The sequence below is a fragment of the Sardina pilchardus genome, chromosome 10 (assembly GCF_963854185.1).
Source record: "Sardina pilchardus chromosome 10, fSarPil1.1, whole genome shotgun sequence".
NCBI lineage: Eukaryota > Metazoa > Chordata > Actinopteri > Clupeiformes > Clupeidae > Sardina > Sardina pilchardus.
The window spans coordinates 10,305,838-10,331,139 of NC_085003.1; the positions used below are offsets into that span (position 1 = coordinate 10,305,838).

The following is a 25,302-nucleotide window of genomic DNA, read 5'->3' on the forward strand; positions in this document are numbered from 1 at the left end:
ATTGGAATGAAGTTCTAGGCCTGTCTGTTTATCTGGCCATCTGGCCACTCATTTTTAGGATTTTTCTGGAGGATCCTTTTTTGAGCCAGATATACAATATTCATGGACTTCATCAGGTCCCTTTCCACAGGTGAATAAAATCAAGAACCTTGATGATCTATGCAGACTGCATGGTGCTTGATTAATACACCTGTGGAAAGGGACTGGTTGAAACTCATGAATTACTTCAGTTTTTGCATTAGAATGATCGCATTTCCACTGTTTCTGTAGAAATTTAAAAAAAACATCAGTGTTCCTTTTTGAAACTCTATTTGGGTGCCAGAGGTAATATATTATATACATTCCTCCACCTGTGTACTTTTGCAATGGAATGGCCTCTGCTTAAGATTCCGACTAGAAGCCCCCTTTCATCAGGCCCCTCTTCTCCACGCTGTTCTGCTGTTGGCTGGAGTAATGGTTCTCCACGCTGTTCTGCAGTTGGCTGGAGTAATGGTTCTCCACGCTGTTCTGCTGTTGGCTGGAGTAATGGTTCTCTATGCAGTTCTGCTGTTGGCTGGAGTAATGGTTCTCTATGCAGTTCTGCTGTTGGCTGGAGTAATGGTTCTCCACGCTGTTCTGCTGTTGGCTGGAGTAATGGTTCTCTATGCAGTTCTGCTGTTGGCTGGAGTAATGGTTCTCCGTGGTGTTCTGCTGTTGGCTGGAGTAATGGTTCTCCGTGGTTCACAGTGCTGCTGTAAGAGACATGAATCCATGCATTCCTGTCGTGCCCCGGGGATTTAGGAGGGAGCGAGGGAGAGAGGGAGAGAGGGAGAGGAACGCTGAAGAATCTCCCTCCATATGGAACTTATAAACCTGCCCGCTGTGGGATAGGGGCTCGTATGGGGGACGGTCCGCTCGCTTCACTGTGCTCTGTTTACTGATTGACACTGTGCATTAGACATATCGAACTCGCCAGTACCGCTGGGTTGCCATTGATCTCTCATTGAGTCGCAGCTATCCTTTGTATACCATCCGTGCATATTGATTACATGGCAATGAAAGTCTGTCACAGTGTATCGGTCATGGAACATGCCCCAGCCGGTGCAGATTGCTGCCTTGCTGTTAGGAGTATGGAAAGATGAGGGGATCTTTTGGGCTTAGCTTGGTTTTACAGGGCTGTTCCTCCGCTTTCTTTCCCAGGTGTCCGAGCGACTGACGCTGCCCGGTGTGGCCATTGGCCTGGCCTGGACACCTCTGGGTGGGGAGATCATGTTTGTGGAGGCCAGCCGCATGGAGGGCGACGGGCAGCTGACTCTGACCGGACAGCTGGGCGACGTGATGAAGGAGTCGGCTCACCTGGCCATCAGCTGGCTGCGCAGCAATGCCAAACTGTACCAGCTCACCAACAGTGAGTCATTACCAAACTGTACCAGCTCACCAACAGTGAGTCATTACCAAACTGTACCAGCTCACCAACAGTGAGTCATTACCAAACTGTACCAGCTCACCAGTGAGTCATTACCAAACTGTATCAGCTCACCAGTGAGTCATTACCAAACTGTACCAGCTCACCAACAGTGAGTCATTACCAAACTGTACCAGCTCACCAGTGAGTCATTACCAAACTGTACCAGCTCACCAACAGTGAGTCATTACCAAACTGTACCAGCTCACCAACAGTGAGTCATTATCAAACTGTATCAGCTCACCAACAGTGAGTCATTACCAAACTGTACCAGCTCACCAACAGTGAATCTGTGCCAAACTGTTAAGACAATAAAAGGAGTACTGTAGCACAGGCCCCCAGGTGAACAGGTGCTAGAAGTTCATACTTTTATAAAGTGAGTCTGCATATTTAATATTATTAATACATTAAATATATATAATTAGGGCAAACATCCATGAGTGTACTATTATACCATCTCAGCATTTAACTCTTACCAGCTCAATACTAAACTGATGTTTGTGGTCTGCCTCGTATAGGGGGGCATCTTTGAGAAATATGACAGCTGGTCACAAAGATGTAATAGTGTGAGTCTGGAATAGTGCTAGGTTACAGTCAGTCAGTGTTAAAATGTATCTACTCATTGTCTGAGACTCATTCCTTACCTGTCTATCACATAGGGACTACCTTGACTCTGTTGATACCAATAACACCTTGCCAGTGGTGGTAGGACTTTGAAACAGAACACTTTTGGAAAATGCTCTGAAATGCTCTGAAGTCAAAGAAAGTGTGTCAGCTGCTGTATCAGTCACAACTTAAATAGTTTGGATGAGAAACTGACTTGTGTTGTGCGACTCTTTGCAGTGTCCGGTCATCCAGACCCCATGGAGGGAACAGACATCCACCTGCATTTCCCTGCTGGTGCCGTGCTGAAAGACGGCCCCTCTGCTGGCGTGACCATCGTGACGTGCTTGGCGTCGCTCTTGACTGGGCGACTGGTGCGCTCGGACGTGGCGATGACGGGAGAGATCACACTCAGAGGCCTGGTGCTACCGGTGAGCTCTCTTTGCAGGCAAAGCCTTGACCCTTTAAACGCAGCTCTGTCTCTCACACACACACACACACACACACACACACACACTGAAATGGCCTGGTAATGCTTAAGGTCGGCGCCCACCGGACACGAACGCAGCGCGACAAGAAAAAAAAAAAATGCAACTCCCATTGTTTTAACGAAGCAAAGCCCACTAGAAATGTCTGCCGCGTGGGGTTGGAAAACTGTTCTAAAATCCTGCGCGTCCGTCAAGCCCACACCGCTGAACACCGTATCCGGTGGGCGCCGGCCTTTAGAACATGTACTTGCACTGGATGGACACAAGATGGCAAAGTCAGAGACTCCCTTCAAGTTGAAACTTTTTTTTTTGGTCTAACAAGACATATGTTACGCATCCTACACATTTCGTGCATGTTTCCATGAGGCGACAGTTTTCCTACAGTACACTTACTGTAGGGAAGTAACATGTGGCTCGTTCTCAGGGCCACGCCACGGCTTCAGTCTGGGGTGTGGTGGGCGGGCGGATGACATGCATTACCTCATGATGAATATGTGGTCTTCCCTCCTCTAGGTCGGCGGCATCAAAGACAAAGTGCTGGCCGCCCACAGGGCGGGCCTGAAGCGAGTCATCATTCCCAAGCGCAACGAGAAGGACCTGGAAGAGATCCCGGCCCACATCAGGGAGGAGCTGGACTTCGTGGCAGCCGGCAGCGTGGACCAGGTCCTGAACGCCGCCTTCAGCGGGGGTTTCCCGGCAGCAGCAGCCGCCGCCAGCAGCCCTCTGACACACCCACACCTCGCCAGCAAGCTCTGAGACCACTTGGCTTCCGACGCTGTCAAAAACACTCATTGCTCATTCTGGGGTTTCAGTTCCCAAATATGGCAAACTTACGAATGACTGACTACGTACACACAAACATGTAGACCTCTCCGAACCTCCGAGAGGGAAACTAAATCAAGAGCAAACAGGATGCTCCCTCACGTCTCAGTAACCAGAATTGACCTGCCATTCAAGAGGTCATGGTATTTGTAGCACTTATTTGAGGTCCTGTTCATTCTATCGTCTATAGAATTAACCTTGCCTAGCTTTGTAAGTCCTAGCTTTGTAAGTCCTCAGCATGGATAGTCATTACCATACACCATGTAGACAGCAGTGTGTTAAACATACTAAATGTCATACTGTCAGTTTTCAGACCATACTCTCTTGAACTAAATCATGGACTTACTGGAATTAAGTACCACTGATCATTTGCACCAGATGATGATATACTGGTTTGAAAAGTGAAGTATGATTCTTAATGAACAGTGTTTCTAGTGCCTTTGTCAACCTCTCGTTCAGTAATGGAGAGCAGTGTGCGGTCTGCTTTGAGTCTGAACCTCTGGAATGGCCTGTGACTGATTTGGTGCTCTGAAACATGGCTACTAATAAGACCAAATAAATATGAAACTAGATGTTTATGCTGTGGAATGCATTTCCTGCCATCTGGGTTTCAGGTTTTACAGCACAATTATTTCTTACCTCAGTTATCATACACAAAAACTCTCCCAGATAGCTTTAAACTTCAGTGCAACAGTGAAATTAGGACTAGGATGTGAACAAATAAAAATAAAAACCTTAAAACACAGCTCAAAACCTGAAGGCAACAAGCAACGTGGAGTTAATCCAGAGAGCTCATGCCGATGGGTCTCAGAGCATGTTCAGAGATGCCTCTACAGCCCAGCCATCTCTCTCTCTCTCTCTCCATCCCAGCTGCAGTGCCTTGCTTCACTAGAGTCGTCACTAACGTGTTGAGACATACTGTACACAGCCATGATCCACAAATCACTACAGCACAAGTCCAAACAAACAACTGCTTACCTCAGCAGGAGGAGTTGAGAGACAGTGGTAGACCCAAGTCACCCCGTGCTTGCTGAACTCACCTGGCTCAGGTGCAGGTAAGTATGTGGGCTACAAGACTGGGGTAGGGGGCTGGGGTTGGGAACACACATGACTTGAGGGCACAGCACATGTGAAAACACATTCGCTTTCTGCACTTTCACACGTGTGACGTGTGAGGGTATGGCCCGACTTCTGTTGAAATGGGGTCTGTGACAGATCGGGGAAGTTTCATCAAGGTACTGTACTGCACCACAGACTGCGGCTAAGTGAGACTGCAAACAGATGGAGAGAGTCTGCTCGGCACCTGCCCCCTCTCCCCCAACCAAACTCCCCTTCATTGGAGTCATTTCCTGGACAAGCAATAGACAGAACTTCCAAGTTGGGCTCTGCTCAAGGCATCTAAAAAGGTCTGGTTCTGCAAAAGGCCTGGTTCTGCAAAAACGTTTTCAGACAGGATCCAGTAATAATGGCTCGGTATCAGTGAAACTGATCTGGATCAAAATGAAAATGAAATCATATCAAGTTCAAGCACATCCTCTAGGCACAGTGGAAGGTAATGTGGAAGGTAATGCCAAAAGGTATGAAAAAGATAGATTTATTTAATGGCCAAAACAAAAACAATAAACGAAGATAAGGACCAGCAACAGCACAATTACTCCACAGAGCTAAATCAGTTCTGTCTTACCCACCCATCACACACAGAAAGACAACATAACATTAAAAAAAAAATAAAAGAACCCTTTTCATTCTTCTCTTGAACATCATAACAAAAAATAATTACAATAATAATTATTACAATCGCATAATTAATACAGTTAATATGAGTACTGCAGAGGACCTTATCAAAGAAAAACAAATTGTCGATAATAAAAACAAAACAAATTGTACTTTTGAATGTAAATTTTTTAAACTGAAATGTTTTATATTTTAGGTATTTACATATTACAGAACATTTTTTGGGTGGGGAGGGAACGAAATAAAACAAAATAAACGAACAAAAATAAAATGAGAAAAAAAAGAACACAAAAGTAAAACGGTGTGGAGACCCGCTCTGAGCTGGGAGCGCCCCCCCCCCCACGGTCCACCCCGGTCCACCCCAGCCTCCCGTGCAGTAGGCCCGTGGGCCGGCCGGATGGATTCTTCCTCCATGAGGGGCGTGGAAGGCGCTGGCTGCGAGTGAATTCAGCTCCCCTCCTGGAGCGGTCCGCAGGTTTCCGCTTGCGTAAAGCTCCTACCTGGCCCAGTCCAGCCCGACCCGTCCCGTCCGGACCGGAGCAGACCCGGTCCGACTCGGCACAGCCTGGCAAAGCAGCGCTGCCTTGCGCTGCCCCAATGACTACTTGCACAATGGCGAGGAAAAGAAGGAGGAGAGGAAAAAAAAAAAGAATAGCTCCAACTTCCAAGCTGGCCAAACAAACCCTCCCAATCCCCCCACATTTTCACCCCCTCAAGTTGTCAGCAAACCCCCCAAGCGGTCCTAGTTTGAAATGTGTCCATGTGTGTGGGTCTGTGTGTTCTGTCAAGTGCATTTGTCTGTGTGTGTGTGTGTGTGTGTGTGTGTGTGTGTGTGTGTGTGTGTGTGTGTGTGTGTCTGTGTACTTGTTTTCTTTTTTGTCTGTGTGTCCTTTTTTTGTCTGTTTTGAGTGTGTGTGTGTGCATCTGTCTGTTAGTGTGCATCTACGAAAAAAAAAAACCAAGGTGTCCTCAGCACATGGATATGGTGACGTTGATGCCCAGGTTGCCGTTCTCGGCAAATAGCTGTGCGATGGAGGTGTCGAACACCAGGCAGTCGCTGTTCATGATGGCGGTGGCGATGCCCTCGTGGATGGAGCGCGGCGTGGCCTCCCAGGTGAGCCGGCGCCGGTGCCCGTTGAGCTCCAGCCGGTAGGCGAAGTTCTCCGCCTGCTTGCGCGTGCCGATGAGCTGCACGATGGCGAAGAACTGCTGGTGCCCGTCGTACTTCTCCTGCTTCTCCAGCACCAGCATGAAGTGGAAGCCGAAGCACGACTGCATCATGACCCAGTCCACGGCGCCCGGCAGGTTGATGTCCGTGGCCAGGAAGACGATGTCCTCGCCCTGCAGCGTGGTGATGGACTTGTGCTGGTGCAGCAGGTGCGGCATGACGGCGTCCAGCGAGCCCTGCCACTTGCACGAGGCGCCCGGGCACGGGCACGAGTACGGCCGGAACTCGCACAGCTCCTCGTGCTCGGCCTTGTCCGTGTGCGGCAGCGTCACCTCGCAGCCCGACGAGGCGTACTTGCACGGGAACAGCACCGAGTTGGCCACCTTCTCCATGGCCAGGTTGCGGATGGAGCCCAGCGGCCCGCGGCACGTGGGGCAGCACGTCAGCTTGGGCCGGCAGTTGCTGCACACCAGGTGGCCGCTCTGGCACTGCAGGATGGGCGGCAGCACATAGTCGAAGCACACGGGGCACTCGAACAGGCTGGCCAGGTCGCTGTTCGAGGCGGTGGTGCCCGACAGGGTGGGGACGCGTTGGGAGGGGGTGCTCTTGGAGGTTCCTGTGGGCAGCGCTGGGGCAGGCTGGCGACTCATTTCTGCACGGAGGGAAAGAGCAGGCCGGAGAGAGAGAGAGAGAAGGGCGGAAAAGTGAGAAAACGACAGAAGAAAAAGACAGAGTGTGGGGAGAGAGTGAGGGAGAGAGAGAGAGAGAGAGAGAGAGAGAAGGTATAAGACAGGGAAGGTAAAGATGAAAAAAGAAAAAGAGAAAAAGATGATTAGTTCCGAGAACATATTCAACACACAACGCCACAAAACAAACACATCACAGCTCAAGCTTCACGAGGCGGTGAGTCACAGCAGCAGCAGCAGCAGCAGCAGCAACAGCTGCAGCGGCGCTTCCTGCTCCAGCCGAGCGACTACTGGGAGCTGCTCCACCAGTGCAGGCCTGCAGATTCCATCCTCTTAAGGTCACCCTGCCCCTCAGCCACACGGGTAAATATAGCAGAGGGACGTGCCTCTGGCGGAGGCCCTCAGAGCCTGACGGGAGGGAGGGAGGGAGGGAGAGAGGGTGTGGGTGGGGTAGTGGAGGCTTCTCCTCTCCTCTCTCCTCTCTTCTCAAGAGAGCCCAACCCATCCAACCTCCCCTCGTCTTCATCTAAACAGGGAGTTCACCCACAACAGGCAGCGCGGGGGGGCCGGGAGGAGAGGAGAGGAGAGGAGGCGAGTGGGGGTGCGTTGTGATAGTACAGGAGAGGCCGAGGGACGGGGCGGTGTTTTTGCTGTGACAGGGCCAGCCCACAGCTATTTCTGGCATTGGATAGAGCAGGGTGGTGGGGGGAGAGGGAGAGGCGGTGGGGTGGGGTGGGGATGAGAGGCACAGATTTAAAAGCTGCGCTGGAGCCAGACGGGTGAAGTGGACTCGGATCCCGAGGAGAGTGTTGCTATGGGAACCAGCTGTGGTGAGGTGAGAGAGTGCGTGCGTGTGTGTGTGTGTGTGCGATATCAGGACTGGATTTTTCCCCTGCAGCAGGCCGACACTAGGCGTGGCTCACTCACCCCTATAGATTTATGCAACAGCTGCACAGACTCAGACACAGTAGAGCAGACATGAGACACACACACACACACACACTTACAAGCACAAGGCACCACATAATACAGGTAAGCAAGGCAGTCAGACAGACAGTCAGACATGATGTTGTGTGATAGTCACACACACTCACGCACACAAGCACTTTATTTTATTTTCTAGATGCTGCGCAGCAGGCTCTAAAAGAGAGGCGGGATTTCACAGACCTCTCCAAGAACCCGGCTCAAGGAGCACAGTGATTGGCTGACTACTTGCCCCGCGACAGCGAGGGAAGGGTGAGGAGTGCGGGGGGGGATATCTGGATGAGAGCACGCGTGGAGGGACGCCAGGACCAGAGAGCCTGGCGAGGGGGAGGAGGGGGAGGAGGAGGGGGAGAGCGGCCGGAGGAGCCACTGAGCATGTGTAGGTGGAACGCAGCAAGAGACGGGTTGTAAACACATCTGCCGTGATAAAGCCACCCCGGGGTATTTTTAGCCATCTTAGCGAGCTCGCGGAGCACCAGCAGCAACCGACGACAGATTTAGCCCTGATCACTCACTCACTCGCTCGCTCTCTCTCTCTCTCTCTCTCTCGACAAAACAACAAAAAACCACACACAGCGCTGACAAATAGGTGGCGGAGGAGGAGTGCCCTGTTGCTATGGAGCCTGTTGTGGAGGACGGGGCCAGGTGTCACTCGGATGGCGACGTGCAGAGCGGAACAGTCTCTCTGCTCTCCGCCCACTCAACGCCATACAGCATCACAGCATGACCTCACCTTCCCTGGTCAGAACTAATGGCCCTGAAAAGCAGTGCTGACCTCTGGAAGAGGTTAAATGCATCACCAGAGGTAGAGGAGTTTGGTCTGCAGCTAACAGATAGGACATCTGATGTTTTGACTGACTGAAGACAACTTAATAAAAATAACTAATACATCAGCAGCCTTTGGCAAGGTCTGAGAAAGATTCTGGAAAGATTGGAGGCTTAACTAATGGCCCCCTTTCAAGCTTTACTCAAAGACCACAATCTTTCCCAAATCTTTAGATAACTTTAGCAGGTGTCAAAACATCAAGCTACTTCAAGGTTTGCTTAACAGAAAGCAAGTTCAGCCTATACCGATACATTTTCAAGAGCTGTTGCCAAACATTGCACAAAATGATCGTGCACAGAACCAGTCTGGACATACAGAAACCTGAATCCAAGAACGGCAGAGGAACTTGAAGTGACTGAACAGAAAACACCCTGTCCTCATTCCTACCCTATCCACTTCCCAAACAATCCCATGTCTCCTCCCATGAATCCTCTGCTTCTCGTCTGCTCCCTCTCTCATACCCTAGCACCCCTTCTCTGGGAGCTCTTCTCTTTTCTTCTCTCTTCCCTCTTTTTTCCCCCCTGAATCCCTCCGTTCTTCTCAGCACCCCCTTTCGTGAGCCCCCTGGCCTGTCCGGGCTTGGCGGTGGGTGAGTGAGGCTCTGCCATGCAGAGGGGGGGGGGGGGGGGGGGGGGGGGGGGCGTAAATAAGCCCCGGCTAGGGAGCGCTCATCAGACCGCTCTGGCTCGGGGTGGGGGGAGAGAGAGTGAGGGAGAGAGGGAGGGAGGGTGAGAGAGAGAGAGAAAGATGGAGAGAAAGGGAGAGAGAGAGAGAGAGAGAGAGAGAGAGAGAGAGAGAACATGTGTGGCGTGCCAACATTCCACAAACGGTCAGTCTTTTTTAAAAACAAAGTCATTATGGCTCGACTTTGGAGCAGAGGTGGGTCTCTCTTCTGGTCTCCTCTCTCCATCCGCTACCCTCAGTGACGGGAAAGTTCTCAAAACAATACTACTCCTCCTCCTCCTCCTCCTCCTCAACCCCCCCCCCCCCTTACTAAAACAGCAAACACACACACACACACACACAGAGTGTGTCTGCTGTCATCTCTGAAGACAAGAGGCAGCCAGGAGAGATGAAGTTTTCCCATCAAAAACACGGTCCAAACCACCTCAATCTGAGGCCATTTCCAAAAAAAGCCTCAGCTCTGGCTCCGCTTTAGTGGGGAAGTCCATTGTCTATCCCAGTTCCAGTCTCACTGCAGTGATTCAAGACCTGTCCATATTAATAATGATCCAAAAACCACCCACTGAAGCAGAGGCCAATGAAAATTCCTCTCCTCCAGCAGCATAGCCATTTAGGGTGTTGAAAAATGACATTTTGGGCTAAAATGCATTTGCTTGTTTTTGTGCACTTGAACAAGGCCTCAACCCATATTTTCAGACACTGACACTAGACAGCCCTTTACACTGTTCCAATAACTTATTACAGGGCTTTTATTACCGAGTCAACGCTCAGTAATAAATACTCTTATGGAGCAAACAATCAGAGTCCCCCCCTCCTCAAAAAAGCACTAGAAGTTTCACTCAAAACATAATGCAGAGTGATCATACTAGGGATAGTGTGTAAAAGAACACACACTTAATGTGGCTGCTTTCTGCTGGTTCTGTGTGCCAGCAGAGAGGATGCGTATCCATGGAGGATATCCTCCCATGCAGCAGGAAGTGACCTCAGCCACCATGGCAGTGGCAGCGGAGCTGGGAGCGGGCCAGTAAGCACTGACTTGGCACGGGCTCGTATTGATATAAGCAGCAGGAAACTGTCTGGCTTTCTGAGAACAGAAGGAGGGGGCTATAGTTTAGGAGTTTGGCGGAGGTCAGCAAGTTTGGACTAACTTGCATTGATCTTCTGACAAAGTTTTGGGTTTTTGTGTGCGCTCGTCTGTTTGTATGTGTTAGGGCCTGATAGAAAATGAGTGTGGTGGATAACGCATACAGTAGAGACAGCAAACACTGTTTTTCATTAAGTCGTCAATGAAAGACACATGAAGGAGCTTGGATTACAAAAGACTTTAGGTGGGTGGTTGGGGGGGGGGGGGGGGGGGGCGGTTAGAGTGGAGCGGCCGGGTGACCAAGACACTGTCTGGGCAAGACGCTGGTTCTAACTGCAGGATTATGGTATTATGGGAGGGAGTTTCTGTGGGGCTGTGCTCAGATCAGGGAGATTGCGTGGGGTGTGCATAAACAGCCCTGGCTTGCCCCCGCCCCCCCTTCTCCGGAGTCCATCTGTGCAGGGAGAGGCTGAGGGCTCTGGGGTATGACGGAGGTGATCAATACCCCTCCTCTCCGCGGAGAGCGATTAAGATGACCAAACTCCCCGGTTAAGTAGTGAAGGACGCTTAGCTAGAGCCCTCGCGGTCCTCCCTTCCTCATCTTTTCCCCCAGCGCGTATTCCGCCTCTGATCCTTCCCCTCCCCCCCCTCCAGTCCCGTGTGGATGCCTGGGTTCCCCTAAAGGGCCGCCACTCCTGCTCTTCGGAATCAAAGCAGAGCTGCACTAGGGAAATGAGCCAGGGCATAAGCCATACAACACACACACACACACACATATACACACACAAACAATCACAATAAAAGGTAAAAGAGAAGAAAAAAAAAAGTGTGCTTGCCGTCGTCCATATGATTCCCAAGTAAGGCTCGCGTCTTCTCCTGAAATGGGTCGACCTCTGAGCCGGCAGCAGAGGAGGAGCAGGGGAGAGAGGTAAACAAGAGAGAAAAGAGAAGAGAGAGGGAGGGAGAAAAAAAACACAACAAGATTAACACAGGATTCTTCTAAACAGTTTCAGCAGTGCAAGGATATGACCGGCATCCTGACCAAAGAGTGCACTGGGAGGGATGACAGGCCTACACTCATGGTCAGCTTTAACAGGAAAAACAAACCAGACGTAAAACACACTCCTCTTGGCTCTCCTTTCACCTGACCGTTCACTGTGTTCAGCTCGGAAAACCTGTGGTGCTTCTGACCCCACCAAACGAGAACTGGTCAGACATGCCAAGCAAGCAAGGTGGCGCACACACAAACACACACACACACACACACACACATACACAGTGGAGTGATTCATCAAAGAGTGTGAGAGCATAGTCCTATAAGACTCAGAGCCATGAAGCATATATGGGAAAGGGAGATTAGATAAGACGCTACCACGGACTCCTGAAATTGAAAGGAGGGCCGGCACTGAACTAAGAGCAGCCGGGTGCTCTGAACCTGGAAACAGAGGTGGGGCTTCAGCCTCCACACACACTCAAAGGGAAGTCTGTGTGTGAGTATAAGGCCCCAAGATTCCACAAACACACACACACACGCGCACACTTTCATACTCTTCCAGCCGTTAAAGTCCCACTTACCATTTCACAGCACAAACTCTAATCTTGTCAATTTTACACACCATGTGTCATGAACAACAGATGATGCAACACTCCACAGACTTCAAAGGCTGAATCTCCCCAGCATCTTTCCCAGAAGACTTGAGAAACAGAACAGCGCACACACACACACACACAGACAGACAGACAGACAGGGGAACCGATCCAGCCGCCCTGATAGAGACCTGATGTCAGCACTTTTCCTAGACTCACTCCTTCAGCAACTCTCTCTACACTAATGTAAACCAGCCTTCATCTACTGCACTGCAATACCTTTAAACGCACACACGCGCACACACACACACCACACACACACACACACAGTTTCTCCTGATGATGCGGAATCTACCATCAGTGAACACTTCCCATTACAGGCTCTTCAATATTTGATCAGATCCTGTATGGAGCTCAGGCAGAAAATGCAGGATGAGGTCATGTTCAGAGCCATTTCCCTGCACAGTCAATCACTAACATGCATCTCACTTTCGCTCTCAGACAAACACACACACAGACACACACACACACCTGATTGAGTAAACAAACTCAGGCAGAGGGAGCAGTGTCTGACCAAAGAGCAAAGCTTTTAGAGTGTTGCCGGGATGAGCAGACAAGCATCAGCCTGCCCTCGCAATACGGTCAAGCTAGAATGTTTACCATCAAACACACACACACACACACACACACACACACACACACACACACACACAGTGGGGACCCTACACTCCTACTGAATATACAAACACACACAAACATCATTACACCAGCACCAGCGTCTCGGTCACGTAAGCCGAGTGACTGCTAGAAATGTAAACAAGCCAATGCAAAAGATGTCAGATCTTTATTCTTAGAGACACGTGTCCACCACAAACAGAACAACCCGGCCCATAGTATTGTCTATCCTCAGTCTTCACTACAGCCCCACAAACACTGCAGAAATACAAGCGGACGGGACAGAGAAGAGACAGAGAGAGACAGAGAAAGAGAAAGAGAAAGAGAAAGAGAAAGAGAAAGAGAAAGAGAGAGAGCTTGCCATGCAAACTGTGGTAGTCAAGGCGTCTCTGCTGATGTGTGGTGGGTGTAAGGCAGCATGTCGGAGGCCGGGGCACAGCATGGTGCCTGACGTGCTGGCCGGCTGGCCGACTGGTTACCTTTGGGCTTGCTGCTGGCGGTGCGGGAGGCGATGCACGTGAACAGCTTGAGCACCCCCTTCCACGAATAGACGGGCTGCTGCGGCCTAACGGCGCGTGACATGGGGAGCCCTGGCCCCGCGCTTCATCCTGCCCTCACCGTGGAAACCAAACAGTCCAGAACACCGAGCTGCGCTACCGCCGCGCCGTCCCACATTGCAACCCTCACACGCGTGTGTACACACACACACACACAAAACACGAGTCTTCGGGCCCACCAGGTGTGCATCCAGATCAGGACATAGCCCAGCAGGTCCCAGAACAATGGAACGGTGATCTGAAGTCCGGCACGGAGCGAGCGCAGCCCGGGAGACAAGAACAAGAGGCGAGCGGAGAGGCGGGTTGCTGCTCTTCAACGCAGAGAGAGGTGGTGGTGGTGGGGGGACAAAACAGCCCCGCTGTAATTCAGGAATGTCGGTCCAGAGGGGGGAAAAGACAGAGAGCCAGAGAGAGTGAGAGAGAGAGCAAGAGTGTGTGTGAGAGAGCGCAAGAGTAAGAGAGTGTGAGAGAGAGCGAGAGAGAGAAGGGGTCAGAGAGAATGATAGCTAAGCAGGAAGAGAGGGGGAACAAAAGATAAGTGAACGTATGAAGAACTGAGAGAGAAACAGAGAGGCAGGAAAAAGAAAGTGAGTGAGCGAGCGAGAAAGAACGAAAGAGAGAGAGAGAACGAGAGAGAGAGAGAGAGAGAGAGAGAGAGAGAGAAAGAGTGTGTAAGTCCGACTCAGAGAGTGGAGGGAAAAAGCACCGGAGAGCAGAGCTGCTCTTGTTCCACGGTCTCGGCGCACATTCCAGCTCAGCTGTAGCCACTCCCTGGCCTGCCCGAGGATCCTGCGCTCGCCGCCAGACGACACAAACACGACCAGGAGGAGAAGAAGGCAACAAAGACGACGCCAAAAACCAACAGAGTCCCACAAGTCCAGAGCGCTTCTGTGTGTGTGTGTGTGTGTGTGTGGTCCTCCCTAGCACTGTCTTACAAGTGTGTGGACAGTGTATGGACGCCTGAGAGGGAAAGTGTGCAAGTGAGTGTGTGAATGTGTGTGTGTGTGTGTGTGTGTGCGCGCACGCTTCTGTGTGTGTGTGTGTATGTGTGTGCTAGAGAAGTGGAATGTCAGCCTGGAGTCGGAAGGCTGAGGCAGAGGGGGTGGAGAGTGTGAGAGCATGAGAGAGAGCAAGACAGAAAGAAGGAAAAAGATAGAGAGAGGGAGAGAGAGAAAGGGATAGAGAGAGAGAGAGAGAGAGAGAGAGAGAGAGCGAGAGAGAGGGGCCCTGCTTTCCAGTGCGCATGAGACCGGCCCAGCTCAAGTTACAAACCCTACAACCCCTCCTTCACACACACAGAGAGCATATGGGCTACAAATGCAGTGTGCGCGCTCGCGCTCACTCTAACACACACACACACACACACACACACAGCAATGATACCCCAGAACACACTCCCAACACAGATTCCCTGCAGGGGTCACCCAACACACACAGCAGCAATGCTTCCCAAGTAAAGACCCTACACTTCTTCAAAGGGCACTTTTAACTAAACCTATTCATCCCGATTCTGACACCATAGTCACGTTCCATTAAAAGAAGCACACAGATAGTAAGCCTGTTAACCAAAGCTGCAGTTCATTTAAAACTCATGCCCATCCGGCGGATGGCTTTCCTTCTTTCTGCTTTCTTACTGACTGGCTTTTTGGTCAGTTTCTCCTGCATTCATGTGAAAATAAACAAAAAGCAAAAAGCCAAAAGTAAAAGAAACAAAAAATTAACAGAGGAGAAACAAACAATATTCATTCTTGAACATAGTATTCAGTGGCCTGGCATGGCCCGCTATGTGATCACATTTCCCAAGGTAGCCTACACCATCAGCGTTTCTCAACTCCCAGGCTGACGTCACCTCCTAATTACTCTTTAGCCAATTCTTTGGGCGGAGGGCGACCAGGCCGTTTGGTCAGCTTAGAGCACGAGCGAGCCTCGTCAGAGACTGAATGGATTTTTCAGAGCCGATGCACTTAACCGACCACACTTCCTTAAAATAATTAACGAAACATACCACACACACACACACAGGCATTATAACCACAGAAACACTCTCAAACACACCTCAACTACGGCGGTCCCTTCTGAGGACAAAAAGATTAAGTGACAAAACTGAGCAGGAATTCCCAAACCTTGCAATACACACGCTAGCCAACTCTCTAAGGTAGCAACACACAGCAACCAACTACACTATCTGAGACCCACCAAAGGCACAAAAACACAGCTATATACTCATGTGTGCACACAAACACACACTTATTACAGTTGACCAACAGACAGACCCAACAGGTAAGGTGGGTCAACTTCACACACATTACACAGGACTATATGTCAACACAACACCAGAGATGGTGATACTACCAATCCAGGCAGTTTCAGTGAAGTGAAACTAGTCCCAGACTGTTCCCAGGGGGCGTTAGTGAGCGCTTGATGGCTGCTGTGCTCTGGTGTAGCCCGACACGCTCCAGGGGTTTCAGGGAGGCAGCTGGGTACACCCAAAAGACCCCCCCCCCCTCCCCAGCATAGCCACAACTGCCTCCATTCACACCATCTGCCTTCCAACTGCCTGGCCATACACTAAACCACCACCCCTCCTCTGTCCAGACACTGTTACACACTCTCTCCCTCGCTCTCACACACACACACACACAGTTTTATGGACTAATGGTCATAATCCAGTTCAGTAAGGGGGGCCTGGTTCATTCAGAGCGGGCCCTCCCTTCATCTCTTTAAAAGGTCATTATCGGCACAGCCGGCGGGATGGAGCTCACCAAACGGACACGCTCTCAATGCCAGTTGTCAACGACACCGGGGTGCAGAACACACACACACACACACGCACAGAGAGACACCTTCCACAGCTGCCCTCTTCAGAGCCTTACTTGAAACACACAACACACACACACACCTCATTAACATCTGAAAGACACAAAGTAATAGACACAGCTTGGTGCTGCTCACTTACATCTTCCCTCTTACAAAAACACACACACACACACACACACACACACACACACACACACACACACACACACACACACACACACACAGAGGGTCCTGAGGGGTAAGCAGTTCTGTGATGGCCCAAACCAGGCGTGAAGGAACACGTCCTTCTGCTCCAGTCAAATGGGATCACACAAGGGTTTGAATCAGGCAGGTTGTTTTGAAAAGGGCGATTTGCAGTGCTCCAGGCTCACAATGGCCATGTTGGGCCCGTCAGAAAAGGCAAGAAGGAAAGGGTGAGAGAGACACAGCAGGACACAGGGAGATACACAGGCAAAGAGAGGGAGAGGGGAAAGCACTCCACTCCAAGTGGCAAACAGGATCCTCTCGACCCGTGTTCCAGACATCAAAAAGCTTGTGGTTATCCCTTGAAGGGTTGAACAGTCTGCACCTATGCATCAAAACCAAACAAGCACCACCACAACATTTGGCCAACACACTGAGACAACTATGGCCATCCATGGAAGTGGGTAGGTCACGGTCACGAGCTACATGCAAAAGAGTCTCTGGGTTGGAAAAACAAAATGATAACACACACATACACACACACTCTCTCTCTTCTACAGTCCTGTAAAGTATGTAAAGTGTCTGTTTGCTTGGGAAGGCCATGTGACACAGCATTCAAGAATACAGAATGTGCAGTGCATGAACACACACACCTGCAAGGATGGTCTTTTCCTCAGGGCTGGGCATAGGTTGCTTCCTACCATTCAGGTTGGGAAGAGGAGCTTGAGGAACACAGCCAACCTGTTTGACCAGACAGGGGGAAACAAAGGGCCATCCTGCTCCCAACTAAATGATGCCAACAAACACCCTCTGGTCCCTGTCTCGCTCACAAATGAACTAACATACAAACACAAACACAAACGTATGAACACACTACAAACATGTCAAGCCACTGGGGGGGGGAAGACACTGGTAAATAGTTTCATTACCCACAAGGCATTTCAAGACACGACAGAGCCTCACTTCAACACTAGCTCTGACAAGTGATTTTTCTGCCTCATCTACATTGGCAGAAAGATACATGGCTCCATCCAACATAACACATCCGCAAAATCAATGGTCAGCTAGACCAATATGCAGAGGGCCGGACATAGCAACCACACACAAGAATAACAAATATAGAGCTACTGTATGCATACATGTTCAATCTCTTAGTCACACACACACACACACACACGGAAAATTGAGCTGGCCACAGACACACACACACCCAAGGATATTCCATTTGACTCAATGCTGTCCATCAGCTTCAGTCGTCCAGCATTAGTGCTGCTGCGATTCTGTAACTCGAGACCCTGGGTGCTCACAGGCACTGGAACACAACCTGCCACGGAGACACATCAGTTACCCACACAGACACCCACAGAGTCAGACTGCTGCAGAACGGCTGACATGGGAGGCTTGCACTCGTGCACGCACACACACACACACACACACACACACACGCACACATGCACCGACCGCAATGCTGAGTCAAGATGGCTTGGCCTATATAAAACTGAGGGGGACCATGACAGCTGAACATATCAATCTGCATTCAGTATTCACAACAGTATCCCCAGCAACGCAAACTCAGAGCCAAACGCTGGAGTGAATTACAGAATTCAGTAAGAAGAGAAATTGAGAGGAATGAATCGCATTTGATTTCCAAGAAACTTTGCACAAGAGTGACAACTACAGGTGCTCAATTAGAGAGCCTTCCACTGTGGCAGCCTCCAAGCAAATGCCAACGTGGGCCTGCTGCGCCATCTCTGGCATTCCAGGGGCCATTAGGGTGACACATGGCAGACAGCAGTCAGCAGCCAGCCCAGTAACTGCCCAGAAGCCCTTCGGTCTGGCTGCCAGGGTGGCGCACAAGAGGAGTAACCACCAGTCCGGTTTATAAATACACAAACCATCAAAACAGGCCATCACCAGTGGCAGATCAGCCGTGACTTGATTTCACGAGGTAAGAACATGGGGTTTTAGAAACGTCGAGATTCATACCATGTGTGAGTGCATTAAGCACATGTGCAAGCTTCTACACACATACACACACACACACACACACACACACTTATGGTCCATGTGTTTCACTGGGGACAGATGGCAGGCCAGCATTTAGCTCAGTGATTATCCAGGAGAACACTGGTGCCACAAGGAGGACTAGGTTGGCCAGATGAGATCTGGAGATCCACAGCTGCTGTTAATGCTCTATATTGAGCGTTTGTAAAGTGAGTCAGGTTCTCTTATAGCCTATGGGCTGTTGCCCTCACCACACCAACTCCTTTTCAAAGGAGCAGCTGTCAATATTTGGAGGGAGGGAGCGGGTGTGTAGGGCTCCCTCTGAGCGAGCGCAGCTGCCAACAGGACAGCAGTGCCATATGACAGTCCACACACACACACACACACCCTCCACCACCACACATCCCATACACACACACACACACACACACACACACACATACCATACACACACACACACACACACACACTCCACCACCACCACACATACCATACACACACACACACGCGCGCACACACACACACACACACACACACACACACACACACACACACACACACACACACACACACACACACACACACACACACAACAAACACTAACGACCAGCGCTTTCATTCACTGTGCCGAACCAAAACAAACCCTGCACAAAAAAAAACAAGGCTGCGGTCTTTGGCCATTGTCGCTCTGAAGAGCGGCTGGCGAGACATGGCTGCTGTCATTTCAGAAGCACCCATGTGTGCCATCACGCTTTATCAACACAGGGGAAAGTTTCGAAATAATCTGATTACACAGACACGAGAAGATTTATGCAGCAGACACACACATATAGATATCCAAAACCTAGCTTGCAAATGGCATCACATTATGATCTCAACACGTCCAGCTTGGACAAAATGCACTTTTTTCGGCAATGAATTATGACAGACGATGAATACAGCTGGTCGCTCCAGACGTGGTCAACCATGCACTACTCGAGTAAACAGCGTCAAGGTACTCTATTCTGGTTGCAAGACACACAAACTTGGTTGGCGTTTAGCGCCGGTCTCGTATTTAAGACAATCTCGAGGCTTGACAAGATACGCCAACAGCTCGAATTAGGTGTTTGGGTTGAGTCGGGGACAAATCGCATTTGCTTAATACGTCTGGGGGTCGCTGCAAGAACACAGTGTTCAAGCACGCATGCCTTCCCTCGCTCTGTTAACACTACTATTCTTTTCATTTTAAACACATCCCTATACACACAAAAAGCCTGACTTACAGCTAGTGTTCGTTTACGATGTAACCCCACAACCTTATCAGCAATGAATGAGATCTGATGGATCGATTCGACGTAGATTAATGTTAACGTTAACCTACGCTCCAGTTAACTACCACGTCACCCTTATGGTACAAATATCGGGTAGGGCCAAACGATGTGATGGTCTACACATAACCAGGTAATACACCCGAGTTGAACTGTTAACATTAGATAAGGATCCATCTCTCAAAGATGGTCACTGGTGTTACTTGACCAACTCCGCCATCTTGGCGTCAAGTTTTCATTTATTACAGACTATGCAAGCTAGCCGTATTCCCTTGCAAGACACTGACATCAGGGATCTCCCACGTTCTACAGATGCACGTTGCGAGCATTTAAAGCACTGAAACAATTAGCGACCGACCATCGTAAGAGACCATGGAGTGCTCTACAAGGTGGATATGGCGATAGATCATCTAGACATCCTGCTAACTGTGATACCTCCTCCATGTCTGATGTTTTACTTACGACAATGATGCAAGCAATAACATGACCGTAATGGCTAACGTTAGCCGACGTTAGCATAATCAAGCATTCTATGGGGACTAATCGATCACACCATTATATCTCATGTTAACTCACTGAGTTAAACAACGTCATAAATCTGGGAACAGATCGTTGGCATTTCACCAATATTACAATGTTCAACTCACATACTTCGTGGAAAGTGCCATGTTTTGTCACTTTACTGTCACCCCTAGGTAGTTAGCATAGACGGCAAGCTAGCTAGACCTCACTCTCGACTCCCAATGCTACTAACATCAGCAAAGCATCTTAGCTAGCTGATAGCTATTTTACATAAACAACGACTGATGAAAAGCGCAGTGACTGATCCAATTTTACATTCACCATGCGGTTCCTAAGGTCATGTGCATATACATTGTTGTGATTTGACACACCTTGTAACCTTCCTTTCTCCGCAATGTTATTGGGGAAGCACTGGCTAACAACGTCTTGGCAACCTAGTAAGGCCGCGACCACAACTCAAAATGCACTGGTGATAGCTAGATCCTAGCTTCAAGTTATTGCTAGCCATTGCTTGATGTACGGTGCTAGCCAGGGCATTAGCAAGAACAAAACACGTAAAGCTACAGAAAGGACGTTTGCACCGATCATTGCATCCATCTACACATAAACCAAATGTTAAGAACACCAATCAGGGTTACAAAGACAGGACATAAATCCACCAACACAGATTGCAACGTTAACCCGTTAATCAGCTGATACCAGCTAACATCAACTGTTAGCCAGTGTCAAACAAACCAACGTTGGAAGTGACATCCGTGTTGCCCTAGAGCACATAATAAAACGACACTGTTCAAAACGAATTGCTACCAACTAATCATGTAACTCACCCACTAGTTGTCGTGGGAAACCTTAGGATTAGGGAACATATGTCTAACTAGGAAATATTCAGTGTATTCTGTACATAACTAGCTAACGTTAGCTAGCTAGTAACCTAGGATACACGTCTGATATTAGGCTAGTAATGGACTAGCTTGCTCGAGCGCTAACGTTAATGTTCGATTGTAGCTAACGTTACCATCTCAGAGAGCGTTTCGAGCCATGTAACTTCTTATTCGACTGTTTAGTTCAGACACCTTTCTAAAGGTACACAACTCATGATTTGTAACCTACCTTTAGTAAAAAATATCCCGTGAACCGTGTAACAAAACTGACAAAGGGCCCTATAATCCGCTGTGGCCGGTGTCGGCTCCGCGCACTCTGTTGTTTAAATAGTTTCCACCTCGGGAGCAGCGACCATAGACAGTGGCAGCGAGCGCGCATACTAAGCTTTAATCAAACATGAACGCGCACACAAAGACGCATACTGTTGCATTCACATCACATGCATCAATTTAGACCTATATTCTTTGCACGTGCATAGGGAGGCAATTTTTTTTTTTTTTTGTTAAGATATGTCCACCTCTGAGCGAATTATGTCTATAAAATAATTTAATTCACAAGTGTTAAATTACTTGTTAAACCAAAATTAAAATAGGCCTATGTATAGGCCTACGATTTCGCTTCTATCTAAAATGTCCAGCATGGCCAGTTTGACGGACTAGAATTATTTTTGAAATACCATACAGTATAATATAGCCTACTCTGTCTGCAATGTTGCTAATTTTTGATAGGCCTATACCTTTCTGTTGTTAATCCTACCTGGCCAACTGCACCAAGCACCGCATTCTCAAAACCACCTCGACGATCAAAAGTTTGTCTCATATTCAGTGTTCGGACTGTTGTGCAAAAAAGAAACGAAAACTATGTAGGCTAATGCATTTTTTAGCCTAACCAAGGCTATTCCAGTCTAAAGTAATCATTTTCATTATAGGCCTACTTTTGCATTAGACCTGCTCTGACACATTGGCTAACATGCACTGTAACTTAAAATACTACAATACAAGCAAAAAGGCACCTCACAAATTTACAAGTACAAGTTCTAAACAGCTCACAAAGTTGGTGAAAACCAGCCCAAAGAGGAGTAGTGATATATTCTCTCCAGCAGTTGATTTAGATAATGTAACTAATTATTAATAAATAATAATTGACAAAGTAGACAGTCAAAAAACATATTATTGTGCAATGAGGTTAATTGCAACAATGTTACTGTTGTGCTCTGTTTGCAAATGCCAAATACAGCCACTGTCAGCTTTTTGGCAGGTATCTATAATTCAAATCTGTCAATCTTTAAGTCATGTAAAAAGTGATTGAGCTTCTATAGGGACTGTCAGTTGAAAAACAGACAAGAAAACAGTACAATATATAGACCAACTGGGGCCTTCATGGGGAAGCATTTGAGAAAGAGTGTGTCTTCATCACAAAGAAATAAAAACAGATATGAGAGCATGCAAAAGAGGTGGCGTATACTGTTTCAGGGTCAGAGACGCACGCATATCAATAAGCCATATATCAATTATCTTTGAGTGCAAGGCTTCAAAATCACAATTCTTCTGAGGCAAAGTACACCCCAGAGTATTCATCCTTGTAAGAGCACAGCTGTGAAGTGAACGGCCACTCACAATAAATCTCTCCGGTGTTCTTTTCAGTCTACAAATTTGCCAGCTCAGCCACTGAGAGGAAATGACATCAATGTTTGCCGCTCCACAGCAGATGGAGAGATGGGCTGGAGAAAGAGGCAGAGAGGCCCCTCCCCTTTGGCCACTGGATCAATCAACACGGCACATGGAGAGGACCAAACTGAGAGTGTGGACCGCGATGAGTCTGTACTTGTCACTTACTGAGCTAGGGGCATAGCCATCACAAAGGTATCAGAGCCAAAGTGTGATTACCGTCTCAGCAAATTGCACCCACAAAGCTCTGTTATTTGCAGTGTATCATGTGTTTGTGTGTGTGTGTTAAAGTGACTGCGATTACTGTACAACTGTGTTGGAATAGTGCTTGAGTGAGCACATATGTTTGTATAATGTCTGCAAAGGATCCCATTGCAGGATGATTGCATTGCAGACTGCAACAATACCACACGCTGTCTGCAATACCGAATCTCCCCTCTGAAGCTCATTTCGCCCACCAGCACTAAATCTTTCACCCCTCCTTCCCTCCCTCCCTCTGTGTTCGCCTCCGCCATTAATGGTAATCTCCACAAACACTGCTGCTATTCAGAAAATCTCAGATGAGACCACTTGCAAGAGAAGGTTTGCTTTGGATGACAATCAGTCTCATTCTTTGCTCACTAGTTTGTGCACACTAAACTGGCAGGATGTTATTCTCCCCAGAAGACCCTTTGAAATATAGAGCTATTCCCCAGTCCTGTTGATGATGAACAGATTAGAAGGATGTATTACTTTCTCCCTGGTAATCTGGGCAGACATGAGTTTTGCCATTGTGGTTTGGTTGAGCTTAGACCATGTCAGGGAGGGGTGAGGATGGGGTGAGGTGGGGTGGGGTGGTCGATGGGGAGGGATTACTGTGAATGGGTTATGTAAGCAAATTGTACCAGCAGTTTGTGATTGTGTGTGTGTATATGTGTGTGTGTGTGTGTGTGTGTGTGTGTGTGTGTGTGTGTGTGTGTGTGTGTGTGTGTGTGTGTGTGTGTGTGTGTGTGTGTGTGTGTGAGAGAGAGAGAGATGTTTAGCTGCTGTACAGTATGAGAGACTTGGGAAATGTTTCTATAGAGAAGCACACCATTAAGAGACACAGAGAGATGGAAAAGGTCAGAGATTTACTGGTCAGGATGGGGAGAGAACAGCACTCTTGAGAATGTTGAGCTGCTCAGGAATGTTGATGGTATTTGAGCTTTCCTCCCTGGAGAGAATTAGTGTGTGTGTGTGTGTGTGTGTGTGTGTGTGTGTGTGTGTCTAGAGACAGGAGGGAAAAAGGACAATTGTACTTGTGTGTTAACTCCTCAAACTCCTTGTTCATAATCACCACCATTGTCACCATCATCATCATCATCATGACCACCACCACCATCATCTCTTGTACAATATAAGTGCACCCTTAAGCCTTTGTCCTTAAATAAGTTGCTCAGACAGTGCTGCTTGGAAGCTCAAAGTTTTCAAATTCAGTCGGCTTTACCCTCAAGATCTGTGCTCAGCAAATGTTCACCCCATATATGCTCTCAGATAACTGTCCTTACTTTTTGATGGCCATACAATAATATAAATGGTACAAACATGTTATTAAGTAAACAAGTTATTCAGACAGTCAAAGGTCAAAGTCTTCAATTGCATGTGTTAAGGACAAGCATCAAACTGAAGTTCAGTCATGCTCATTTTGTCTTATGTATTATTGTACAGTACATATTCACAGTTTATTTGCATGCCACATCCATCCATGGAACAAATACAAGAAGATCTAAGAGATAAGAGCAGCACATAAAATACGATAAGATGGTATAACACATCACTAAGATGAAAAAGAAAAACAGCCTCTGAATATTACTGTGTGCTGTAATGTGCTCAAAGTTGAAATGGGAAGGGTGCATGCATGGCGTAGTTTGTAGTGTCTTTTAAAAGTTTTCATTTGCTCTTTCATAAATGTATGTAATTTCCCCCGGGGTGTGAGAGAAGATTAAGAGGATCTTATTAGAGCAACAGGTGTGTTTTTGAAGGACTAACAATGTGAAATGAGGCATGACATGAGCCTTACTGGAAACTGAAGCAAAAGGAGAAGTATTATAAAAGAGGAGAAATTACAAACATCAGAAATGTGTTTGTGGTATACTGTCTTATTCGGTAGGAGATGCAGTTTGCTTCTCACCAACAGTGATTACCCATTCATCCATTTATCCCTAACACACTGATGTTTCATTTAACATATACTGTATTACAAGACGCCGATCCTTTTTCCAAACACTTCCCATCTACGACAGCATGGGGGAGATGTAACGACGCTGAAACACTCACCTGACAGGTTTGTGTAATAAGGCTGGCAGTGGAGTGTGGGCGTTACGTAATGAATAGGCACTTGATCCATGTGTGAGCTAATAGGTGGAAGTCAGGGACTCCCTTCCTCTGACAGACAGAGAGGACTATCCCTGACGTCTGCATGAGTGAAGGTCAGACGCAATTTAGCTGTTCATTCAAGTATTATAATGTATTTTGAATTGCACAATTGCATGCAAACTATGTCTGATTAATTGGCGTGTCTTGGCAGGGACAGATATCAAAGTCTCATGACCTCACTACA

General features: G+C 48.4%; 2 protein-coding genes across 4 annotated transcripts in view; one reads left to right on the top strand and one right to left on the bottom strand.

The window, feature by feature from the left end:
• Positions 1 to 3,929, top strand: part of lonp2 (lon peptidase 2, peroxisomal) — a 23,167-nt gene extending 19,238 nt beyond the window's left edge. Inside the window, exons 13-15 of the mRNA XM_062546659.1 lie at positions 1,180 to 1,387; positions 2,288 to 2,478; positions 3,049 to 3,929. Of these exons, the coding sequence (XP_062402643.1) occupies positions 1,180 to 1,387; positions 2,288 to 2,478; positions 3,049 to 3,291 (642 nt within the window). The 3' untranslated portion in view covers positions 3,292 to 3,929. The remainder of the gene's footprint in view (positions 1 to 1,179; positions 1,388 to 2,287; positions 2,479 to 3,048) is intronic.
• Positions 3,930 to 4,935: 1,006 nt separating this feature from the next.
• Positions 4,936 to 21,410, bottom strand: siah1 (siah E3 ubiquitin protein ligase 1). Of its 3 annotated transcripts, XM_062547206.1 has the most exons (4): positions 21,286 to 21,387; positions 16,996 to 17,179; positions 11,360 to 11,416; positions 4,936 to 6,911 (listed from the first exon to the last, which is right to left on the bottom strand). In XM_062547206.1, the coding sequence occupies exons 2-4, from the start codon at positions 17,027 to 17,029 to the stop codon at positions 6,061 to 6,063; spliced, it is 942 nt and encodes a 313-aa protein (XP_062403190.1). In that variant the 5' UTR covers positions 17,030 to 17,179; positions 21,286 to 21,387; the 3' UTR covers positions 4,936 to 6,060. The 3 variants fall into 3 exon arrangements, with proteins under 3 accessions (XP_062403190.1, XP_062403191.1, XP_062403189.1); XM_062547207.1 differs by lacking the exon at positions 16,996 to 17,179 and having other exon boundaries at positions 21,286 to 21,410; XM_062547205.1 differs by lacking the exons at positions 16,996 to 17,179; positions 21,286 to 21,387 and adding an exon at positions 13,265 to 14,338.
• Between the last annotated feature and the right edge of the window lie 3,892 nt (positions 21,411 to 25,302).

Coding starts and splice junctions, on each gene's coding strand:
- siah1 (XM_062547205.1), bottom strand. CDS start 13,367: ATGTCACGCGCCGTTAGGCCGCAGCAGCCCGTCTATTCGTGGAAGGGG. Junction 11,417..13,264: donor CGCCAGCAGCAAGCCCAAAG/GTAACCAGTCGG, acceptor CTGCCGGCTCAG/AGGTCGACCCATTTCAGGAG. Junction 6,912..11,359: donor TGGGAATCATATGGACGACG/GCAAGCACACTT, acceptor CCCTCCGTGCAG/AAATGAGTCGCCAGCCTGCC.